This window comes from Gekko japonicus, unplaced genomic scaffold (assembly GCF_001447785.1).
Source record: "Gekko japonicus isolate JY-2015 unplaced genomic scaffold, Gekko_japonicus_V1.1 scaffold613, whole genome shotgun sequence".
In the NCBI taxonomy this organism is placed as follows: Eukaryota; Metazoa; Chordata; class Lepidosauria; order Squamata; family Gekkonidae; genus Gekko; species Gekko japonicus.
Window position 1 is genome coordinate 744,632 of NW_015164683.1, and position 21,764 is coordinate 766,395.

Consider the following 21,764-nt stretch of genomic DNA (forward strand, 5'->3'; position numbering starts at 1 on the left):
ACTCTTGCAGCCATACATGACTACTGGGAATACCATTGCTTTGACCATGCGGACTTTTGTTGGCAGGGTGATGTCTCTACTTTTTAACATACAGTGTGGTATAACATACAGTGTGGTATAGTGTTCAGGTGGGTCTGAAGCAGGAGAACAAAGCTTGAGTCCAATGGCACCTTTAAGACCAACAAAATTTTATTCCAGATATAAGCTTTTGTGTGAAAGCAGTCTGTGCTTGCACACGAAAGCTTATACCTTGAATAAAATCATTGGTCTTAAAGGTGCCACTGGACTCAAACTCTGGTCTGTTGCTTTAGACCAACACGGCTACCCATCTGAATCTGTCTCCAGTGAGTGAGGTCAGAGTGAACTCAGGCCAACTGGAATGTGGCTCACAGCTTGTCTCTTGGAGGTGAAGAGAGCTGTTGGGGCATGTGTTGGTCCTAACTACTCTGTGGGGAAAAAATTAAGTTACACTTAGCTGCATTAAGGCCGAGTGCTGAAGAATAGATTCTTTTGAACTATGGTGCTGGAGGAGACTCTTGAGAGTCCCTTGGACTGCAAGAAGATCAAATCAGTCAATCCTAAAAGAAATCAACCCTGACTGTTCCCTGGAAGGCCAGATAATGAAACTGAAGCTCAAATACTTTGGCCACCAAATGAGAAGGGAGCACTCACTGGAGAAGACCCTGATGCTGGGAAAGATTGAAGGTCAAAGAAGACGGGGACGGCAAAGGATGAGATGGTTGGACAGTGTCATCGATGCAACAAACATGAAATTGAGCTAACTTCAGAGGACAGCGGAAGACAGGAGGGCCTGGCGGAAGCTGGTCCACGGGGTCGCGAAGAGTCGGACTCGACTGTGCGACTGAACAAAAAAAAAGTTCTTATGTCAGCGAGGTGAGTGAGTTAGCAGTGCTTCACATGAACCCTCGTTTTCTTAAGATATTTCAAGAAAGAGATGTGATGAGGCTAAGTTTGCAATTTTTTCCAAAGTTTCATATTATAGAAGATACTATTTTACTGGTGTTTTTTCCACCACCAAGTTCTGACTCAGAAAGAAAGTTAAGAAAAGATAAATCTTTATTTGTTATGTGGGGTTTTCAAAAAGGAAAAGGGCATCATCTTAGACTTTGTCTAGATGGATTGTGCCAGCAATAACAGTTTGCTATTCAAAAGCGGGTGTACCATGTAGTGCATGCACATTCAACTAAAGCTCAAGCATTGTTGGCCTTCCTCAGAGCAGGAGATCTGCAGAGCTGTGACGTGGTTGTCTGCTGACATGTTTGTAAGATACATGGATGAAAGAAGAGAAGCATCAATGGACAAGGCTGCATTACAATTTACATATGATGTTTTAATAAAGTTGGTTTTAAAATTTAAACAGCTCATTCCACCTCCTGAGTGTGTAGCTTGCTAAAATCCCAATGTGGGACTGCACAGAAGACAAAGATGAAAATAGGGTTGCAATTACCTGTAACTGATGCTCATCAAGGTCTTCTGTGCAGGCACACATTCCCTCCCACCTGCTTCACTATGAGCTCAAGTTATTAAATGGTCAAGAAGGAACTGAGGGAGTCAGGGTGGCATGCCGTGGGACTATGAGACCATTGGGAGGGCATGGACAAAATGGCTCAAGTAGGCACACGGATGCCCCCTAAAGCGTCTAAGCTAGGAGATCTTGCCATTGTAGACCTGCACATTCACAGTCCCCCCCAATGTGTGCCTGCACAGAAGATCTAGATGAACATCAGCTACAAATAAGTACAACCCTGTTTGCAGCCCTAGCACCAAATGGTGGGGTGACACTGGAAAGATGGGGAGCTGGGGTGGTGCGGTAGAATAAGTAGCAGCGTGGGCATTCCTGCCCCCTAGCCATCCATGACTCCCTGATAGGTCTGGCATCAAGGTGGGCTCCAGCTTCCCATGCTTGTCACCAGCCAACCCCTGTGCCTGGCAAGAACTGCCATGGCCACCCTTGTCCTCTCCGTCCCCCTCCCCATGGCACCGCAAATGGGACCTGCAGTGAATCCAGGCCCTGGCTTTTTTTAAAAAGTCCACTCTATACTCATGCCTTCTTCTTTCCTCAAATAACAGGTCTCATTATTGATGCTTTTGGTGAACTGAGAGATCAGCAAGAGCAAGTCAAAGAAGATATGGAGGTACAAATAAGAACACTATAGTCTGTTTTGTTTCAATATTGTGACCATTTACTGATAAGAATATAAATTAATTCATGGTGCCAGATAAACTCTACTAAAATTTATTTTTAACTCTAGACAAAATGTTTCATTTGTGGAATTGGCAATGAGTATTTTGACACAACTCCACATGGGTTTGAAATGCATACTTTGCAAGAGCACAACTTAGCCAACTACCTGTAAGTATATGCACATTCTCTCTCTGTTCTATAAATGCCCTTATAAAAATATTCAGAGAGGTCAAACTTGGATAGTCCATAACTTTTATTGAGGTACAAACTGAAAGTTCGAAGCATACTGATCCAATATGAAGGAGACAGACCCATGTGCTGCTAGGAATCATGTGAGCTACCGGAAGTGTCTCCTGCTGAAGAGTTAACATTCAAGTGACCAATAGCCATTGCTTATTTTAGCATGATTTGTCATGTATTTATTCATGGATCTTAACAGTTTACAAGTTGAAGCCTCAAATCAATCACATATCCAGAAATAAAGTATCACAAATAATCAAGCAGGAAGTCGCATAAACAGCTTGTTTTTTGGCAGTAAAAGCTGATGAAATTTTTTAAAAATCTTCAAGGAAAGCTTTGACTGAATGCCCACTCCTCTGTTAGATTGCAGCCCAATCTATTTTCTAAAATAGCACATACAGGCACATGGAGTATAGTTATTCAGTAATGTTCAGTAATTCAGCATTATGAGACAGATAATAGCTGTGTTGGGGGGGAGTTCTAAAAGCCATCTACCACAAATAAATACCTCCATGCATTTACGTACTTTGGCATATATCTGTATGGACAAAGGTGAACAGGGCAGTACATATGGAAAGCCAGCAACCATTTTCATGTTTGACATCCAAATTATAACCACCTGTCTCCATATAATCATGTTCTGGTATTTTAGACTGTGAAAAGGGATCAAAAATAATCTATAGGTGTAAAAACAAAGTCTCTGGTTTACTGCGATGCTCATTCCCTTCACTGAATGGAAGACACTGTTATATGGGTTACTTATCATACACACTTCAGCAAATAGGCTTCTGCTTATTCCCTTCATGGTGGAGGAGCCCCCCTGCCCCAGTTCAGTGCAGTGAAGGAACAAAAAATATCCATGGAACATTTCAACTTACTAAAGAGAGAAGCAGGAGAGGCATGAAGGAAGGTCTTCTCCAGGACTCAAATTATTCTGTACAGGTGATGTGAAAGACCTCAGCCTGACACCCTGGAGAGCCACTGCCAGTCTGAGTAGACAATACTGACTTTGATGGGCCAAAGGTCTGATTCAGTATAAGGCAGCTTCATGTGTTCATGTGTATCCTGAGAAACCTTCCTGGCCAAATCCCTGGCAGTGATATAAATAGTGCAGGTTGACAGAATACTCTGTAAATGCTGAAGAACATGAGTTTATCATGGTTAAGTCCAGCTTCCTTTCCCCCCTTCAATGGAAGAGCATATACTTGTGTGAGAGTTGTCTATTGCCCCCCCGCCCCCCGCCCCCCGTCGGAATAACGAGACGGACAACAGTTTGGATCAAACAAGGGCCACTTTATTAACTATATAACAGTTTATTAACCAAAAAACGGCAAGGGAGCATTTTCTAAGTAGCGGAACAGACAAGGCAGGTGTCACGATGACCGGCCTCCTTGTCTAGTATGTGGGTGAGCCACCAACCCCGGTCTTGAGCCATTAATCTGGCTTGCGACCAGCAGCCCAGCCACTGGTAGCCTCCCAGGAGCGCCTACCCCTGAAACCCTACAGCTTGCAGAGAGGAGCTTACCCAAGAGGTTCCCAGAGGGAATCATCATTCACCGCCCTGGGCCTTAATAACCCACAGGCCGTTCCTGAAGACCCCCCAGTTCCCAAAACAAGGAACGGCTTAAGGTGCTCACCATTTTCCGCTTCCTTATGCCTGCACTATTCTGCCACTCAAAAAGTCAAGCCTCTGCTTTGGCTGACGCGGCCCCCCCAAGGCGGCCCTGATCCCTTGCCGAATGTTCTCCAAAAATAACATATTGCCCTTGTTTGACAAGTGAATACCATCCTCCCTATAGAGGTCAGTCTTTCCGACCACTATTCCAGGGTGTGGTAAATATTGACCCAGACCACCTTCCATAACTTTCCGGATCTGTCTGTTAACCTTGCGACGAGCCCGGTCAATGCATCTGGGATCCCCCAAGTTGCACCATACATGCCATGGCAAAATTGCCGACCAAATTACTTGCACCTGGGCCATCTTGCCCGTATCAGTTTCAGGACTTCTGTGGCCTGGATAACCAGGGCCTTGCCTTTCATCAGGCCAAGATCATTGCCACCCAGGTGCACCAGTAAAATATCAGGAGGCGGCCCACGCCGTTCCTCAAACAATAGGGGGAGTAACCTGGGCCAATGCATGCCCCTCCTTCCCCACCATTCAACCAACGCCAACTCACTCAGCCCCAACTGAGAACCAAATGTCGTCCTCTTGGCCTGATGAGCGGCCCAAAAAATCATACTGTGGCCGCAGATAGTGACTCTCCTCCGTACCTGCCGGCCCACAGCAACTGAAAAAGAAATATTTTAGAAAGTGTTCCACTCAAAACTTGCATTGACGTACATACCCCTTAAAACTACGGGATCTCCATTGTCCAATGCCTTGTATGTCTTCCCCGGAATACCCCATGGCAGCAGCCGTGGAAGCAGCTCCAATTCTAAATGAATGGGTCCCAAAACGGAACCCGCCTAGCCCCAATTGATTAAGCGCTCTCCGCGTCAGTGTCCAATATTGAAATTTTGTGAGAGGGGACCCTATGCTGAAATAATGTCCCGTCCCTCGACCCCCTGAGCCTCAGGTAATGGCGTAACGCCACCACCGGGCATAATTCAGCTTCAGAACAACGGCCCAACTCTATTACTGAACCCTTACCCCTTTGATCAGTCTTTGACCGCCGAATAGTGCAGGGGCGGCTGCCACCACTTTCCTCCCCCCCGCGCTGCCTTTCTCAGCCTCTCCTGCCCGTCTGCGGCGGGGGGGCGGGCGGGAGGGGCATTCCCCATTAAGGAAGCTGGCTGGGGGGGAGAGATAAGGAAGCCACGCCACAGCCACCTGAATGCGACCCTTCGGGCCCCCAAAGAACCCCCACACACACATCCACCCTCCCATGCCTTCTTTCTCTTTCTCTCCCCCCTGATCTCCAGGAAGGGCCCGGCAGAGGTCGTCGGGGCGCGATGGCTGCAGTGGGCCTCTCCCCCTCCCTGGTGGGCCTCTGCAGGGTGCCACCGGCGTTGCCTGTGCCACCCCCCCACACCCACACCCTGCACATGGTCCCCAGCGGTCCAAGGGAGGGGGCTTTTCTCGGCACCACCTCTCCTCTACCCACAGCCACGCTGTCGTCCTTCGCTGCGGGGGCCCGGCGGGTGGACCACCCCTACCTGCCAGGCGCACTGGGAGGGTCTCCAGGCCCCGCCGGGAGGTTGGCATCTGCACTTGCCTAGAGCGCAGGACTACCTCAGGCCGTCCCTGCTCCCATCCAAATACTAGTCAGGGCCGTCCCTGCTTAGGTTCCAGTTTTGTGTAGTGGTCAGGAGAGCCAGTTTGACTTAGTGATTAGGAGTGTGCACTCCAATCTGGGCGAACCAGGTTTGATTTCCCACTCCTCTACATGCAGCCGCTGATGTGACCTTGGGTCATTCACAAGCTCTTTTAGAGCTGTTCTCTGAAGAGCAGTCCTTGAGAGAGTTCTCTCAGCCCCACCTACCTCAAAGGGTGTCTGTTGTGGGGAGGGGAAGGGAAAGGAGATTGTAAGGTGCTCTGAGACTCCTTCGAGTAGTGAGGGGCAGGGTATAAATCCAATCTCTTTATCTCTTCTTCTGAGATCTAACAAGATTGGACTAACCTGGTCTAGTTACCATAAGCTACTAATAGACCTATCCCCCATGAATATATCTAACATACCTTCAAAGCTATGTCTATGCTTGTGGCCATCACTACATCATCAGGCAGCAAATTCCACATTTTATTCACTCATTGAGTAAAGAGGTATTTTCTTCCATCTGTCATGAATTTACTGCCTATCAACTTCATTGGAAGCCCTTGAATACTAGTATCTTGGGAGAGGGTGAAAAAGTTCTCTGTCCACTCTCTCTCTAACCCCTGCATAATTTTAGAAACCCCTTGTCATTGCCCCACTTAGTAGTCTCTTTTTCTAAACTGAAAAGTCCCAGACTCTTCAGTCTTTAATCAACTTGGTTGCTTTCTTCTGTACTTTTTCCAGATGTGCAATGTCCTTTTAAAACATGATGACCAGAACTGCACACAGTATTTATTCCTACTCTTTGCTTCCTGTCCTTCCTTCCGTTCTTTTTCTACTCCTTTGACCTACAGGTCTTGAGTAGTATCAATCTATTCCAGCTAAGAGTAAAAGGAACAAAGGAAGAATTCAAGCCAGAGAGAACAGGCCATACAATATTAGGAAAGGTGTCTTGTCACAATCTGCCTGGACTCTCACAGTCTGAACAAGGAATCTAGCTTTTAAAAAAGTGTATTTGCTGGCCTAGGATCCATTAAAATGTTAGTAACTAAAATGTCTCAGGGAGGCTCATTTCGCTGGGGCATAAGTGGTTTGATCCATTTCTCTCTAGCCTCCTTATACCATGGACATTCAAATAAAATATGTTTCAAAGTTTCTATGATTCCCTAAGCCAAAACTGCAATATCTGAAAATGGTGTACCATTTGGCATTCAGAGATCACAAACAGTAGTGCTTGTAATCTTGCAAGCATAATTGCTTGCCTGTGTCTTGGAACTGTAAGGCTAAACAAGTATTTTGGGATTGTAAAGAGTGGTGGGATTCCTGTATGACAAGAAGAGCAGACACACCTAGCCTGGCAGATAGTATTATTTATATCAATCTTCATAATCACCTCCTTGATAGTCATATGGGTTAGGGGGCCACCCTAATGCAACAACTTTATCTATCTGGGCATCATATAATATTCAGGTTTTTTTATAGCCTGATTCCTTGGACTGGAGAAATTATCTTGTTTCATATAATATAATAAGCTATTATGCTCAGAGAACATTATTTTGAGTTTCAGATTTAATGCCAGTATCCAAGCCCTAGACTAACTGAATGCTGGCCAAGTTCCAGTCTAAGGGCAGTACCAGCCACATATTTCAGGATCCAACAGATCTGACACAGGAATTGTATTAGTGGTCGATTTATAGTCGCATTTATTCTGTGGACCCAGACTGCTGCTCCATATAGTAGTTGAGACAGTACCTTAGCTGAAAGCTGTAATCGCTGCTGGAAGGCACTGTCCACCATTCCGGGGAGGGTGGTGTATAAATTGAATAAATAAATAAATTCCTATAGAAAAAGCACTTTATTGCTGTGCTACAGCAGATTGCTGATGCCATCACAGCCTTCACTGTTTCCAAGCTAAATGCACATCAAAAATTCCCCCCAGATATTTGAAAGACCTAACTTGCTCTATTGAATTACCTTCTAAAATCCATTTATATCTTTGTTCTCTTCTCACTTTTGTGAAAACCAGTATCTTTGACTTTACAGAGTTGTCAGAGCTTGTATCTCCCAACAGGAGATGGTGATAATAATGATACTTCATCCACATATAATAAAATAAGTATTTCTAGGGCCCAAAGTCTTGGCAAGTGAAATTCATCTCATTTAAGAGTGGGTGCTAAATCATTTAAAAATACATTCAAAAGTAGGGGAGCTATCAGATACCCTTGCTTGACTCCAGACATCATAATAAATTTTCTTATCATTTTGCCCTCTGGCCCACATCTAACCTGATATGTTGGATTATCATAAAACATCTGTATCAGTCTATGATCAATCATGGCTTTCCTGAGTTTTTGCCATAAACATGTCCTAGGAATTGAATTGAATGCTGATTTCAGATCCATGAAAACCACAAGTAGCTTTCCCTGAGCATAGTTGGTATATTTTTCTGCCAAATGACTTAAAATAAAACAGTGATCAATAGCTGAGTCTCCCAGTCTAAAACCTTCTTGCTCTAAACCCAGCACTGATTCTGAATTTATCCAGTCAACTAGCTCATAGAGGATGCATATAGTCTACTAATCACTAGTAACAAGTTAATTGGCTGGTAATTACTTGGATCTTTTCGTTCACCTTTCTTAAATATAGGGAGAGTAAAATACAGGGACAATCAAATATAGGAAACTAATGTTTCCATTGTTCTGGTATTTTACCAGTGCTCAAATATTGTGGATTACTCTTAAAAATTTCAGCTGATATTAGGTCTATTCCAGGGGCCTTCCTGTCATTTTAACCTGCTTCTAATCATAAGAGTGCTTTGTCAAAAGTCTTTTGAAAGTCCAAGTATATAATGTCCACAGGTCACCATCATCTACAAGTTTGTTCACTTCTCAAAGAGCTCCAAAAGGCTGGTGAGGCAGGACCTCCCTTTGCAGCAGCCATGCTGATTTTCCTTTAGCAGGCTGTTCCTTTATGTGCCTAATAATTCTATCTTTGATTACAGTTTCTACTGATTTGCCTGGGACAGACATTAAGCTAACTGGCCTGTAATTTCCTGGTTCCATTGTAACATTTGCTACTCTCTGGTCTTCTAGTATAGTGGCTGATTTAAGTGACAAGTTAGATGTACAAGTTAGCAGATCAACAACCTCACATCTGAGTTCCCTATGAACTCTTGGGTATATACCATCAGGACTTGGAGACTTTCTGGTTTTTAATTTTACCAGTAGATCTAAAACTTCATCTCGTGTCACCTAAATTTGACTCAGTTTTTCAGACTCCCTTCCTGAAAATTGTGGCTGAGTTTCTCTGGCATCACTCCATCTTCCTTTAGCAATCCTTTTATTCTTGGTCATCCAAAAGCCTAACTGTTTCTTTGGGTGGTTTCCTGTTCTGCTTTATGGAAAGAACTGCTTGAGTGCCTGAATTTTCAGGAAATAGCTTGTGACTTGTAAAGCATTTTGGGTCTGCTCAGCCTTTATGAAGCAGATCTAGTGGTCACGGTAAATTTAACCATCTGTAGGACCTCAGTGGTTAGAAGAAAAGGTCTCAGATGGATCATGTTGCCCTCTTTCTGCCCTAGCTAATGTGAATGTGTTTGAGAAGGAAAGGTGGGCATTGTTTAGGTGAAACTGGAGTGCTAAAGAAGTTCTGTTACTCCAGAACAGGCAGAGTCTGAACAGGAAAGAACCACAGAGAGGGACAGAACAAAAGACTATTAGCATAATTACTTGCCAGAATAAAGGGAAGAAGTAACCCACACAAGGTTATCCTACTCAACAGATTAAACGGGTCAATCTTTTTAAAACAAACTTTTTTAAAAGAAGGAATAATGTGTATCATTTATTTTCTCTTTTCTTTGCTTCTTGGTGAACTTGGCCCCATTAGCCTGCATGCAAAGAACACTAAATCAATTTTGTCATGAAATAGGATTATATAGTTGAAACACAGTGTTCATGTAATTTTTCCAGATTTTTTCTGATGTACCTAATTAACAAGGATGAAACGGAACACACTGGACAGGTAAGCAATCTCTCTGTTTATCTATGTGTATTTGTTTAAAGGGTTTATATTTGCCTTTCTGATATACAAATAACACACCAGGAGACTCACAGCATCAAATTACATGCTGATTTCAGAAATCTAAAAGGTCTTAAACATTAGCCAGTGGCAGAATAAGAACAATAATAAAAACAGGAAATCAAACTTTAAAAATACCAGAGCTAAAGGAGCCACCAGTAGAAGCCGTAGAATTTAACAATTTCAGAGAATAAAAGCACCAAATGTTTTCTACGATAAAATTATTTTCACAAGTTTTTGTAAAGCCAAGGGAAAGGAGCTCAACAGATCTCCTGGGGCATGCTCTGTGGGTCCGTGGCTGAAAGAAACCCTTGTCCTGCGCACTCACCAGCCTTACCTGTTGAGCAGAGACACAGAGCAGGGCACCAGCAACCAACTGTACAACACAAGCAGAGGCAAAGCTCCTTCAATTCTGATCCTAAGCTGTTCACAGGGCATTAAAACTTAAAACCAGCACTTTGAATTGAACCCAGAAACTAAATGGCAGCCAGTGCAGCTGACAGCACTAGGGTAATATGGTTTCTGATCGTTCCCCTTGCAGCCCTTTTCTGGTTCTGTTGAAGTTTCTGAGCATTTTTAAAGGCACATAGAGCATATCATGATAATGTAATCTGGCTGTTACCAAGGAATGATGACTGTGTCCAGATCAGCTCTTTCCAGGGACAGCTATGGCTGGAAAACCAGCATGTGCTAGTAAAAAACATTCCTGGATATTTTCATAAACTGCTTTTGAAGCAACAGAACGGAGTCTAGAAGTACACTAAGGCCATGAACCTGATCCTGTATGGTGGGAATACGATGCCATCCAAAAATAAATTGTAATCCTGGATCAATTTTGCCTCCAACCGTTTATATGTATTGTCTGGATTAAGTCTGTTCGTTTGTCCACATCTAATTGTTTACTGATTCCAAACATCATTTTGACCATTTCTCTAGAATTAATTCTAAGGAAGACAAAATTGTGTTGGCAGCATTTTAACACCGTTTTCTAAATCTCTGAGTAACATCTATGTGAAACAGTACAGTAGATGAGGTGGACCTGTGTGGAACTCTATAGACTGATGGCTGTGGGGAAGTACAGAAGTCCCCCAGCACAACCTTCTGTAACCTGTTTGGTGGGAATGACCAGCGCTACTGCAAATCAGTGTTCTCCTCAAACCTACCTAGGTGGTTTAGAAGGCTATCATGGCTGATGACATTAAAAACCACTGAGATCCAAGAGAACTAACAGGGATATTCTCCCCCAGTAAGCTGCCTAGCAAATGTATTTGCAGCAGGGTGACCAATACAAGTCCTGCACCTGAGCCAAGTTAGAAGCCAGATTCAGATACCACCACTCAGTCAAGCAACATTTCCTGCAGGGATACAGGGTGAAAGTTGTTTAGAGCTGAAGAGTACACTGGAGGCTTTTTAAAGAAAGGTTTCATTCCTGTTTGTTTCAGAACTTTTAGAAAGTTCCTTTTTTAAAAAAAATCTCTCTCTCTCAATTTCAGGAGTCGTATGTATGGAAAATGTATCAAGAAAGATGCTGGGATTTCTTCCCAGCTGGAGATTGCTTTCGTAAACAGTACGAAGATCAACTTGGATAAAAACATCAACAACGAAGCTGCTATACTCAAAAGTAAAATGAAACAAAAATGAAGCAATTACCATTTAATGGTATCATGCAAATATTATATATGTTTAACTTCTCCGTACAATAGATCACAATTTGAGTCCAGTGGCATCTTTAAGACCAACATGCACACGAAAGCTCACACCTTGAATAAAACTTTGTTGGCCTTAAAGGTGCCACTGGACTCAAACCTTGTTCTCTTGCTGCAGACCAACACGGCTACCCACCTGAAACTTTCTCTGTACAATAAAGTAACTTGCTTCATTATAGGATGATCAGCTGGGGTTTTTGCACCTGGCAAAAAACAGGCCCGTATTTTGTCTGGTTTTCAATTTTCATATTGGAAAAGGACAATGGAACATGCTTATCTTAAACTTTTCAGTTCAGGAATAATTTCTATTTATTATTATTAATTTATAATTTATAAATAATGAATATATTAGTGAACCCTGTTATGAAATAGATAGTGTAGCTGCAAGGGCTAATATTGCGTTACATGCACAACATCTGTAACTTATGAACTTGAACATCGAGTGACAATGCCTCATGTATTCACTCACGTTGTGATATTTAACAATATTTCAACCAGCCCTGGTACTCCCCATGTCATTTCCTAATTAATGTGAGAAGATAGAAAGTTTTGCTGAAACACTTTATTGCCCCTGAAATCCTAATTAAGTGCCTTAAAACTCTGCAAAAATAGCTATGCAAAAGTGTTTGTTAGCATTTTGGATTGACATTTTTGTTAAATCAGTTGTGTTGCTTTCATGTCTAACTGTATGAAATACTTGAAAGGTAGTCACACACTTGTTTTAATAATAGCTTATTAGATGCAGCTGGTAAAAGAAATATATTGTCTCACAATCTTACAGAAGTAAAAATTAGGCCAAATAAAAATAATGCTTTATGGTCAACTAGTGGTAAAATTGCTATGTTTATGCATTTTTCCTTCAAATAAGAAGTGCCCACTGCAATAAAGAATTTACAAACCAAATCCCAATGTTGTCATACTTTTGTCAAACTTAATTATATTTTGTTAGAAACCATTCTGAAAGCTGTATTACAAACTACAGAATTAACACACAATTTCACTTACCAGTTCTATTTTACAGTTGCACAACAAAAGCCAGAAAATGTTTTGCTTTTATCTGTGTTAGGCTGCAGCCTAAGCCACTTATACAACTCTGACTTTTTATACAAGAATTCTAGATTAATGTAATTACATTTCTTTAGACGTTTTGATACAAATAATTGTCTGCTGATAACACACATCTTTCCTGGACGTTGTCCACATATGCTGTTTCAGAATGTCATGCAATATAATTAGAAATCAGGGTGAAACAGCTAAATTTGAATGCTTGCAAATGGAATATTTCATATATAGCCACTGTTCTCTTAATTCATTTTTCAGTTGCTAGTATAACAGCCAAATTGCAGGCCTTAGGAAATCATGCTGTCTAACCAGTCTTCAAGGTCTTCCTCAGTAATACTTTTGGATACAACTTCCTGCTGTTGAGATGCTGCACTTTTTTCTCCAGGCCCACAGAGTTCTAAAGAGACTGGAAACAAATAACAAAATATTATTGAAATCCCATCTCTACAGATGACAAAGCAGAAAAAGCAGGTATAGACATGACTGAGAACCAATGAGAAAACAGACTGAGTTCTGAAAAGCATCAGCTACAAGCTGTAAGCCAACAGCTGCAGAAAGATATAATGGAACAAACCAGGGTCTCCCCATGGAACAAGGGGGAAGGATTACAATAACGGAATGGAAAAGAATCCCTCTCATTGATATTTATGTATTTATTCGATTTTCAGACCACCCTCCCCCAAACTTGGTGCTCAGGGCAGTGTACAGCATTCAAAATTGCAATCAAATTTAAAAACAATAAGCAATAAAACAATTTCATTTCAGATGTCATCTAAAATAAATTGCTTACCCCAAGGGAGGAGGCCAGGCTAACTAAAAAACGTTGCTGCCCTCAACCATAGGCCTGGTGGAACATCTCTGCCACAGAAACTCTGGTATTACAGAAAGTTAGAAGTGGGGACATCAGACATTCCCAAGGGTGCAGACCACATGAGCACTCAGTTTTGTATGGAAGAGACACACACCCCACCCCAAACAGGATTTCACTGGGGTCTCTTCTCAGCTTGGCATGCTACCTTTCTGCACTTGCAGGTGGAAAAGGATCGTGCTGAAAATGTCCTTTATGATTAATTTAAAACTCCAGGTAAAAAAGGTAAATGTAAATACATAATGAGAAAATTATGAGAATCTCACTATATGGACAAGTAACGTGTTGATCTTTTAGCTCACATAGACAGCTCACAAGACTATTTTCGTCTAGTGCACATTTGGCCACCATGTCTGTCGCTCTGCCAACAGGCAACCAGAAGCTGTGGTCAAGCTTTCACAAGAATAAGAAATCTCACTAGTGTTCAGGAACTGAAATGCACAGCTTTATTCACAGTTTCTAAAGAGGCAAAAGGATTATCTACTCTGGTTAATTAATAACAGTAGGCTGGAGCAGGTGTAGTGGGAACTTGCTACTGCCCAAAATTTGCTGCCTGAGGTAACCACCTCAGCTGGCCTTATACATCTGGCCCTGTACACATTAAAGGCCTCCAAGCATGAGCCAGCTTTTCGCCTTCCATCTGAACAGGTGCTCCAGAAGCAGAGGGAAGGATCATACTAAACTTCTTGGTATCTATAAACCCACTCTCAAACGCTGTCTTCTCCAGACAAGTTTATTTTCTTTACTTAGGCTGAAAATACCAGTTGCACTTTTAGCATAAAACAGCGCTTCTCACTGCTGGTGACATTTAGTCTGAAGACTGCAAGTTAAAAGTGCACAACAGAGAAATGCAGATACCTTTCCTTACTGCCCTGAAGGCATCTGTAGCAAGTACTTATTTTGCCAGAGCTCCTTCTTCTTTGGTTTCTTGACCTTAAAAGCTCAGCTTCAGGAGAACAAAAAGGTCAGGCCAATCATCAACAAAATCTCTTTGACTGCCACTTACAGGGCAGATGCTGGCCTGAATTCAGCTGGATTGTCTGTCAGGCACTATCTGCAGGCATTCTAGTCAGGAGGTGCTTCAGGCTCAGGTTCTGGAGCACTAACCCCCCCGCCCCCTGGGCACATGTTCCTGCTCTACCTTATTTAGTGGATAGTATTCAAGGGCCCTTCTGATTACCTGCTATGTGATACAATATGTATGTTTTTAAAAGCTTCATTCTTGACCCTTCCAAACCTTCCTTTTAATCCCTCTGACACCTTTACAGCTACCAAACCTTTCATTACTCCAGTGATCCCAGCCGTAACTAAACTTCAGCCTTACAGCAGCAGAGATGACAAGAAGGTACATGCTCCAGCTCTGTCTGGCCAGTGATAAAAAACACAGCTGACATATGCATGGCCTCTGTTCCACAGGGCCAGCAACAAACTTTGCATTAGAATGGGAACTGATCTCTGAGATAGATAGGTCCTACTTACGAACTCTGGAGGCTCTTATTGAGTTTGTCAGTTTTCTGGAAATGTTCATCAATAAAGCATTCCCTGAGTGCTACTACAAAGTTACAGCTGATAGAAGGTACTGATACAATTGCAGACTATGGAAAAGTTAACACATGATCAGCGGACTAATAGTTTTTTCTGTTTCATCAAAAAAATAGCAGTGTTCCTCTATGTGATTAAAAGAAAAGTACATCAGACGAACAGTATGGAAGAAAATCCTCCTTCCACTACCTCTCCCATATTAAAAGAGTTGCTGGCTTAGGTTCTATACCTGGCTTAAATAGCATCCCTAATCTTTGACAAAGTGGAAGTGGAGATGAGCCTTTACAAGCTTAAAAGGAGTACTGAGAACTGGACAGAGTAAAAACAAAGAGGGAGAGTAATGATAGAAATAATACAAATATCTGGGCTGCAAAATAATATCAAGCATTCTGTGTAATATCCCAATACCAGAAAGTTCACTAAAAAGCCAGTCACTCTAAGCATCTAAACACTGAGCAAGTTGCTCCACTCAGGAGAGGAAGCAATGGGCTAAGAAACGTAGTGGCAAGGGGGGCGGGGTGGGTTGGTTAAAGCTACTGAACCATGCAGGTCCAGGCAAAGGTCCAAGCCTCTGGGCAATAAATAATCCAAATTAATCCAATGAGAATCCCTGACCTAGATAGCCTAGGCTAGCCCAATAACATCAGATCTCAGAAGCTAAACAGGGTTGGCCCTGACCGGTATTTGGATGGGAGACCTCCAAGGAATACCAGGGACATGATGCAGAGGAAGGCAATGGCCAGCCACCTCTGAATGTCTCTTGCCTTGAAAACCCTACGGGGTCGCCATAAATTAGCTGTGACTTGATGGCACTTTCCACCACCAATCTATTGAGAAAGAGAGGGGAAACATGTACATTTCCACAAATATAAGAGAGTGGAAGTATCCAAGCAGCCACTGGGTGTGTCCAGGAGCCATCTTGGTCTAAACAGAAGGGTGGTGCTTTGGTCATAACTCTATAGATCAGATCAACTTGAGAAAAGTAAACCTCTCTTTGAGAAATGCTAACATGACAAGCCTCTTTTAAGGCTAAAGGCACATACATTAGTTACTAAGAGGCCCTGATTGACAATCTGATAGCCAGATAATGGGCTAGGCTAGAATCTAACTAGCATGACTAAGTTACAAACAGTCCTAGTCATAGAGTGCCTTTGTCTTGGAAATGGCTGGAGCTCATTTACTGGCCTACTCTGACACACAGAGGAGGCCATCCTGACATCGATATAGGGTAACAGGAAGAGGAATCAATATGGATAAATACTGGCAACAGGGGATCAAGGAACATCCTTGATATAACCCTCCCTAAATAAAATCCTTTCATGTAAATGATTCATCATTGGGATATGATTACACAAAATTAAAAGTGAAAGGTGACTTTCTCAAGTAAAAAGGTCCCAGACTTGATGGGAAAATACAATGAGAGTTTGCCCCAGCAGAACTGGTGAGATGGGCATGTGAAGAGGTGGGAACCCAACATATTTTAATATATTTAGGAGAGGGGGTCCCCAGTAGAACAGTCTCCCCACTTCAACATGCTAGAGCTTGATATTATGTAACCAATTCTTCAGTTTGAGGGAAGAATGTCCAGGTTAAGTCATACAACATGAGAACTGTAAACAAGCAAGGGGAAATAATTGGGACCCTGGAGCTATATCTAACTTTGATCATAACCTCTTAGATGTGAGCCACTCCAAGCAGGCAGACTAAATGATCATGATATAGGTTTAATCAAATGGTCTAAAAGGAGAATACCTAAAGAGACAAAGACTGAAGTCTCAGAAAGACCAAAATGTGTTATTTAACACATAAAAGATGCATTCTTCAATAGAATGAGGGAACTGCTAGAATTGTATTGGAGGAGAGTTTTATGGATACCATGCACCACCAAAAAGGCAAATAAGGGGTTTCTAGATCACATCAAACCTGAACTCTCCTTAGAAGCTAGAATAACCAAACTGAAGCTATCATACCTTGGTCACACTGAGAGAAGTCAAGAGTCAATGGAAAAGATAATAATGCTATGAAAAGTGGAAGACAGCAGGAAAAGAGGAAGTCACAATATGGATTGATTCAATAAAGGAAGCCATGGCCCTCAGTTTGCAAGACCTGAGCAAGGCTGTTAAAGACAGGACATTTTGGCAGTCAAGTTCAAATCTCCATTTCTCCCATGGAAGTTCATTGGGTGACCATGGGCCAGTCACATTCTCTCGGCCTAACCTACCTCACAGGGTTGTTGTGAGGATAAAATGGAGAAGAGAATGATCTCAGGCGCTTTGGGTCCCCATTGGGGAGAGAGTTGGGGGGATTAATGAATTCAATTGATGGACAGATGGAGAGATAGATTCATGAATATTCAGTAGTCCTTTATCCTGACTAAGACTTCAGGCCTTTCTTTTTTCAAGGTTTGGTGCTGCCCTGTCTCTGCCTTAATTGTTCTTATTCTCAGAAGAAAGTCTGGTTCTCACTGGATTATCCTTATTTTCAGGTTGGACTGTTTCACAGTAGACCTCTGCCCCCCTTCGTTAATTATGGCAAAGTCAACAGAGGCAAAAAAAATGCCTGTATTTCTTCTAAACAGATTTAGTGCTACATTTTGAAAGCTTCTAAGCATTCAGTTCCTCTGTTCCATTACAGTTCACAGTGTACTCAACTAAGGGTGCAGCCCTGGGCTCTACAATTCACAGCACCGTGGGAGGTGGTACAGACTACAGCTACAGAAACCTAAATATTCCTTTGTGCAACTTATCTGTACTATAGCATTCACACTGACCTGCTTGGCCACCCTTCACTGCATCCAAACATACTACCTGGCAGATTTTATTGGTTAGCAGAACTTAATCACATGGGTACTTTATGATCCCCTAGTTTATTAACATGGCTACTTTAAGATTCCCTCTTAATGTTTTCTCACTTTCTCTGGCACACTGCATCAAATGTATTGGGTGGCCATGAGTCCCTAAGGGCAAGTGAGAAAATTCAGAGTCAATTTAAAAAAATCCCCAACAACCGTTTGCAGGAGGAGATTTCAGATATTGTGTGTGTCTAGGAACCGTGCAAAGGTTATTTCTAAGAAGGAATGCTCAAAAACGAAACTAAACATTCCAAAAGCATTGATGCAGACACAGCCTTAGCTACAGAATAAAAAAATTGGAACACATAGTAATGAAGACAAGCTGTCCTCCATTGATGATGATAACTGGCTTTACCCAATAGTGATGGCCCTCCCTTAGAGGCCAACCCTGAATATTTAATTGCATCATATTAAAGCAGTCTCTATATCATGTGTCAGCATGCCTCTGGAGACTATGTACTTCAATAAACACCTAAGCCACATAAACTGTCAAATTATGGGCCAGTAATGCCTCCTTAAACTCAAATGCCAGGCTTATGTATAAAATGTAAATAACGTTTGCGAACTGCAAAGGAAGAGACAGAAAAAGTGGATATTTCAATATGGTAAGATGATTTCTGAAGGATAAAGATATTAGAATCTGTTGAAATACAATGCAGATCAATACCCTGAAATTCAAAAGGCAAGTAAGAATGAAGATAATTGGGCAAGTTCCTGCTTAAGTATAAACTAAAGCACCACTACAAAACTTTTTAAAATAATCCAAATTAACAGAGGGAGCTCACCATTGTCGTCATGAGATATTTTCAGATCTTGCTCTAACTCTTCAGCCTGGGACACTGCTTCCATTACAGAGCTGGTTTCATAATCAACAGGAGCATCCAATTTCAGGAGTAAATCAAGGTCTTTGTCCAATTGATCTGTTCCTTGGTGTGAAACTAAAGGGCTTTTCTGGAGGGCCTCTGAAGAAATAATTTCAAATCCATCTTTATTAGGCTGCATCAAGTGGCTAGCAGAGACTGTGGCAGAGCAACTACTTGGCACAACTGGACTTTGCCCCACAAGCTGCTGTAACTGAGCACCACTCCTCTTGGAGATGTCATTACTTTTTGATTTAATTGGAGGGAGTGTGACAGGCATTGCATCCTAGGAGTACAAGAAAAGCAAGTTAAGCAATGGGGAACTCTCTTGAAATGTCCCACAATTACTCATAATAGAAAAGCCATTTAAATATAAAAACCCGACTATTTCTCAAAAATGGAATATATCATTTGTGCTATACTGAAATGAAATGTACATTGCTTGCAGACTCAAGCTATAAAGAAAAAGCAGTAAGACAGTCATTTAGTACACTCATTCAGTTAGAACCGACTTGATTATTTAAACATTATAAGAAGTTCCATTTCTTTCTCAACTTTTATAATGATGTCCTTTTATGATATGTTTATTTATACTACATTACATATCCTTTTATGTTCATTGGGGGGGTAAGGGCTTGGATATACTACACTGTGTTCATGTGTTGTTGTTTTATCCTTCTAAGGAAAATATTAAAAATGTGAATAAACTTGAAGTAGAGAAAGATGAATAAGCAGAGTTGTAGTTTGGCAGGGTTTTTTCCCCAGTTGGTAAAATATTAATTAGATTCTTCTTATGAGACTGGTCCATATTTTAATTCTATTACACAGTAATGGAAAGAAAAGCTTCAGGTTGTTAAGCAACAGGGCTGGTGTCACAGGTTGGCATAGTTAAAACACCCGCTTAACATGAGAGCTTAACATGTCTGGAGAATTATAGATGTTTCCGGGGTAAACATCCACCACCTCAACCAAAGGCCCGGTGAAGGCCCACAGCCCGGAAGAACATATGAGGGCACCAGAAGAAATAAAGCTGACAGCGAACAGGTGATTAAATGTCTCTGGTCTGGGAAGGCTCATCTCTAAGAGATGAAGGGTAGCTGTTACTGTTCTAGAGGGAAGTGGATTAGGACTGGCCACTGAGAGAGTGACAGACAATATTGACTGCCTGACAAGGTCTACAGGCCACAGGAGGAAGGTTGAGAGCTTAACATGTCTGGAGAATTATAGATGTTTCCGGGGTAAACATCCACCACCTCAACCAAAGGCCCGGTGGAACAGCTCCATTTTGCAGGCTCTGCAGTACTGTAACAAGTCCTGCAGGGCCCTGATCTCAATGGGGAGCGCGTTCCACCAGGCTGGGGCAAAAAAGGCCCTGGCCCTGGTTGAGGCTAAGTAGACATCTTTCAGGCCAGGGACTACCAGTTGATGTTGGTCTGCTGAGCACAAGGCTCTCCGGGGCATATATGGGGAGAGATGGTTCGGAAGGTATGTTGGTCCCAGGTCACGTAGGGCTTTAAAGGTCAGCTGCATTCTACACTAGCTGGAGTTTCCGGGTCAGGTTCAAGGGCAGTCCCGCATAGAATGAGTTACAGTAATCCAGCCTGGAAGTGACTGTTGCACGGATCACTGTAGCTAATTCCCGGGAGGAGAGATAGGGAACAAGTTGCCTGACCTGTTGTGGATGATAAAAGGCAGACCTGGCAACAATGGCAACCTGGGCCTCCATTGAAAGAGAGGCATCCAGGGTCACCTCAAGGCTCCTCGCCCTCGGTGCTGGCATCAGAGGTGCCCTGTCAAGTGTCAGGAGCTGAATTCCCAATCCCAAGCCCCCATGGCTCAGGTACAGGACCTTTGTCTTAGTTGGATTCAATCTCAATCGGCTCTGCTGTAGCAATCCAGCCACAGCCCCTAATGCCCTGTCCAAATTATCTGAGGTGGAGTCCAGATGGTCATCCATCAACAAATAGAGCTGGGTGACAACCCAGCCCAACCGCCTGGACTAACTGGGCGAGGGGGCGTATATAGATGTTAAACAACACTGAGGAGAGTATTACCTCCTGTGGCACTCTGCATTCCAGCGGGTATCGCAGAGACACTCTCTCCATGGTAGAGCAGTTCCCCATATCCCTACATCGGTGAGATCGTAATCAACTGTGTCAAACACTGCTGTCAGATCCAGGAGCAACAGCAGCACAGACCTGACTGGATCCAGTTGTCTGCAGAGGTCATCTGTGAGGGCAACCTGCATGGTCTCTGTCCTTTGGCCAGGACGGAATTGGACTGGAAGGGATCCAGAATGGAAGCGTCATCCAAGAAAGCCTGGAGCTGCTCAGCCACTGCTCTCTCAACCACCTTACCCAGAAATGGCATATTCAAAGCCAGGTGGTAATTAGCAAGGACCACAGGGTCCAATGGTGTTTTTTTCAAGAGTGGATGTACCACTGCCTGCTTTAACCCTACTAGGAATATCCCTGAACACAGGGATAAGTTAACAATATCTCCTAGGAGAGCCCAAATAAGTTAACAATATCTCCTTGACCAGCCAAGACAGGCACAGGTTCAGGAGGCAAGTGGCAGACCTCACAGCTACTGGATTCCTGTCAACTTTCTCCAGGGAAAGCAGGTTGAATTGGTCCAAAAGTAGACCAGAAGACAGGTAAGGATTTCCAGTTCCCTTATTGTATCAAGTTTGGTGTAGTGGTTAAGAGTGGCGGATTCTAATCTAGAGAACCGGGTTTGATTCTCCACTCCTCTATGTGCACCCAGCTGGGTGACCTTGGGTCAGTCACAATTCTCTCAGAGCTATTCTCTCAAGAGCAGTTCTCTCAGATCTCTCTTAGCCCCACCTACCTCACTTGGTGTTTGCTGTGGGGAAAGGAAGGGAAGGGCAGGAGATTGTAAGCTGCTCTGAGACCCTGAGTGAAGGGTGGGGTATTAATCCAACTCTTCTTCTTCTTCAAATGTGGCCAGGAGGTCCTGACCGAGCACTGAGATTTTGTCTGTGAAACAGTTTACAAATGCCTCACAGCCTATAGCCAATTCCCTATCATTATGCTTGCCTTGAGGCAAGGTAGTTAAAGACCGAATTGTTCTAAATA

The 21,764-nt window shown here is 42.7% G+C and overlaps 2 protein-coding genes across 2 annotated transcripts in view; one reads left to right on the plus strand and one right to left on the minus strand.

Moving 5' to 3' along the window:
* RYR3 (ryanodine receptor 3) overlaps positions 1 to 11,487 on the plus strand; it is a 366,192-nt gene extending 354,705 nt beyond the window's left edge. The window contains exons 89-92 of the mRNA XM_015409322.1: positions 2,092 to 2,156; positions 2,274 to 2,374; positions 9,669 to 9,720; positions 11,271 to 11,487. Coding sequence (XP_015264808.1) covers positions 2,092 to 2,156; positions 2,274 to 2,374; positions 9,669 to 9,720; positions 11,271 to 11,366 — 314 coding nt within the window. The 3' untranslated portion in view covers positions 11,367 to 11,487. The remainder of the gene's footprint in view (positions 1 to 2,091; positions 2,157 to 2,273; positions 2,375 to 9,668; positions 9,721 to 11,270) is intronic.
* A 465-nt stretch (positions 11,488 to 11,952) lies between these two features.
* The window catches only part of AVEN (apoptosis, caspase activation inhibitor), a gene marked incomplete at its 5' end in the record, with an annotated part of 153,251 nt that continues 143,439 nt past the window's right edge, over positions 11,953 to 21,764 (minus strand). Inside the window, 2 exons of the mRNA XM_015409323.1 lie at positions 11,953 to 12,951; positions 18,592 to 18,952. Of these exons, the coding sequence (XP_015264809.1) occupies positions 12,833 to 12,951; positions 18,592 to 18,952 (480 nt within the window). The remainder of the gene's footprint in view (positions 12,952 to 18,591; positions 18,953 to 21,764) is intronic.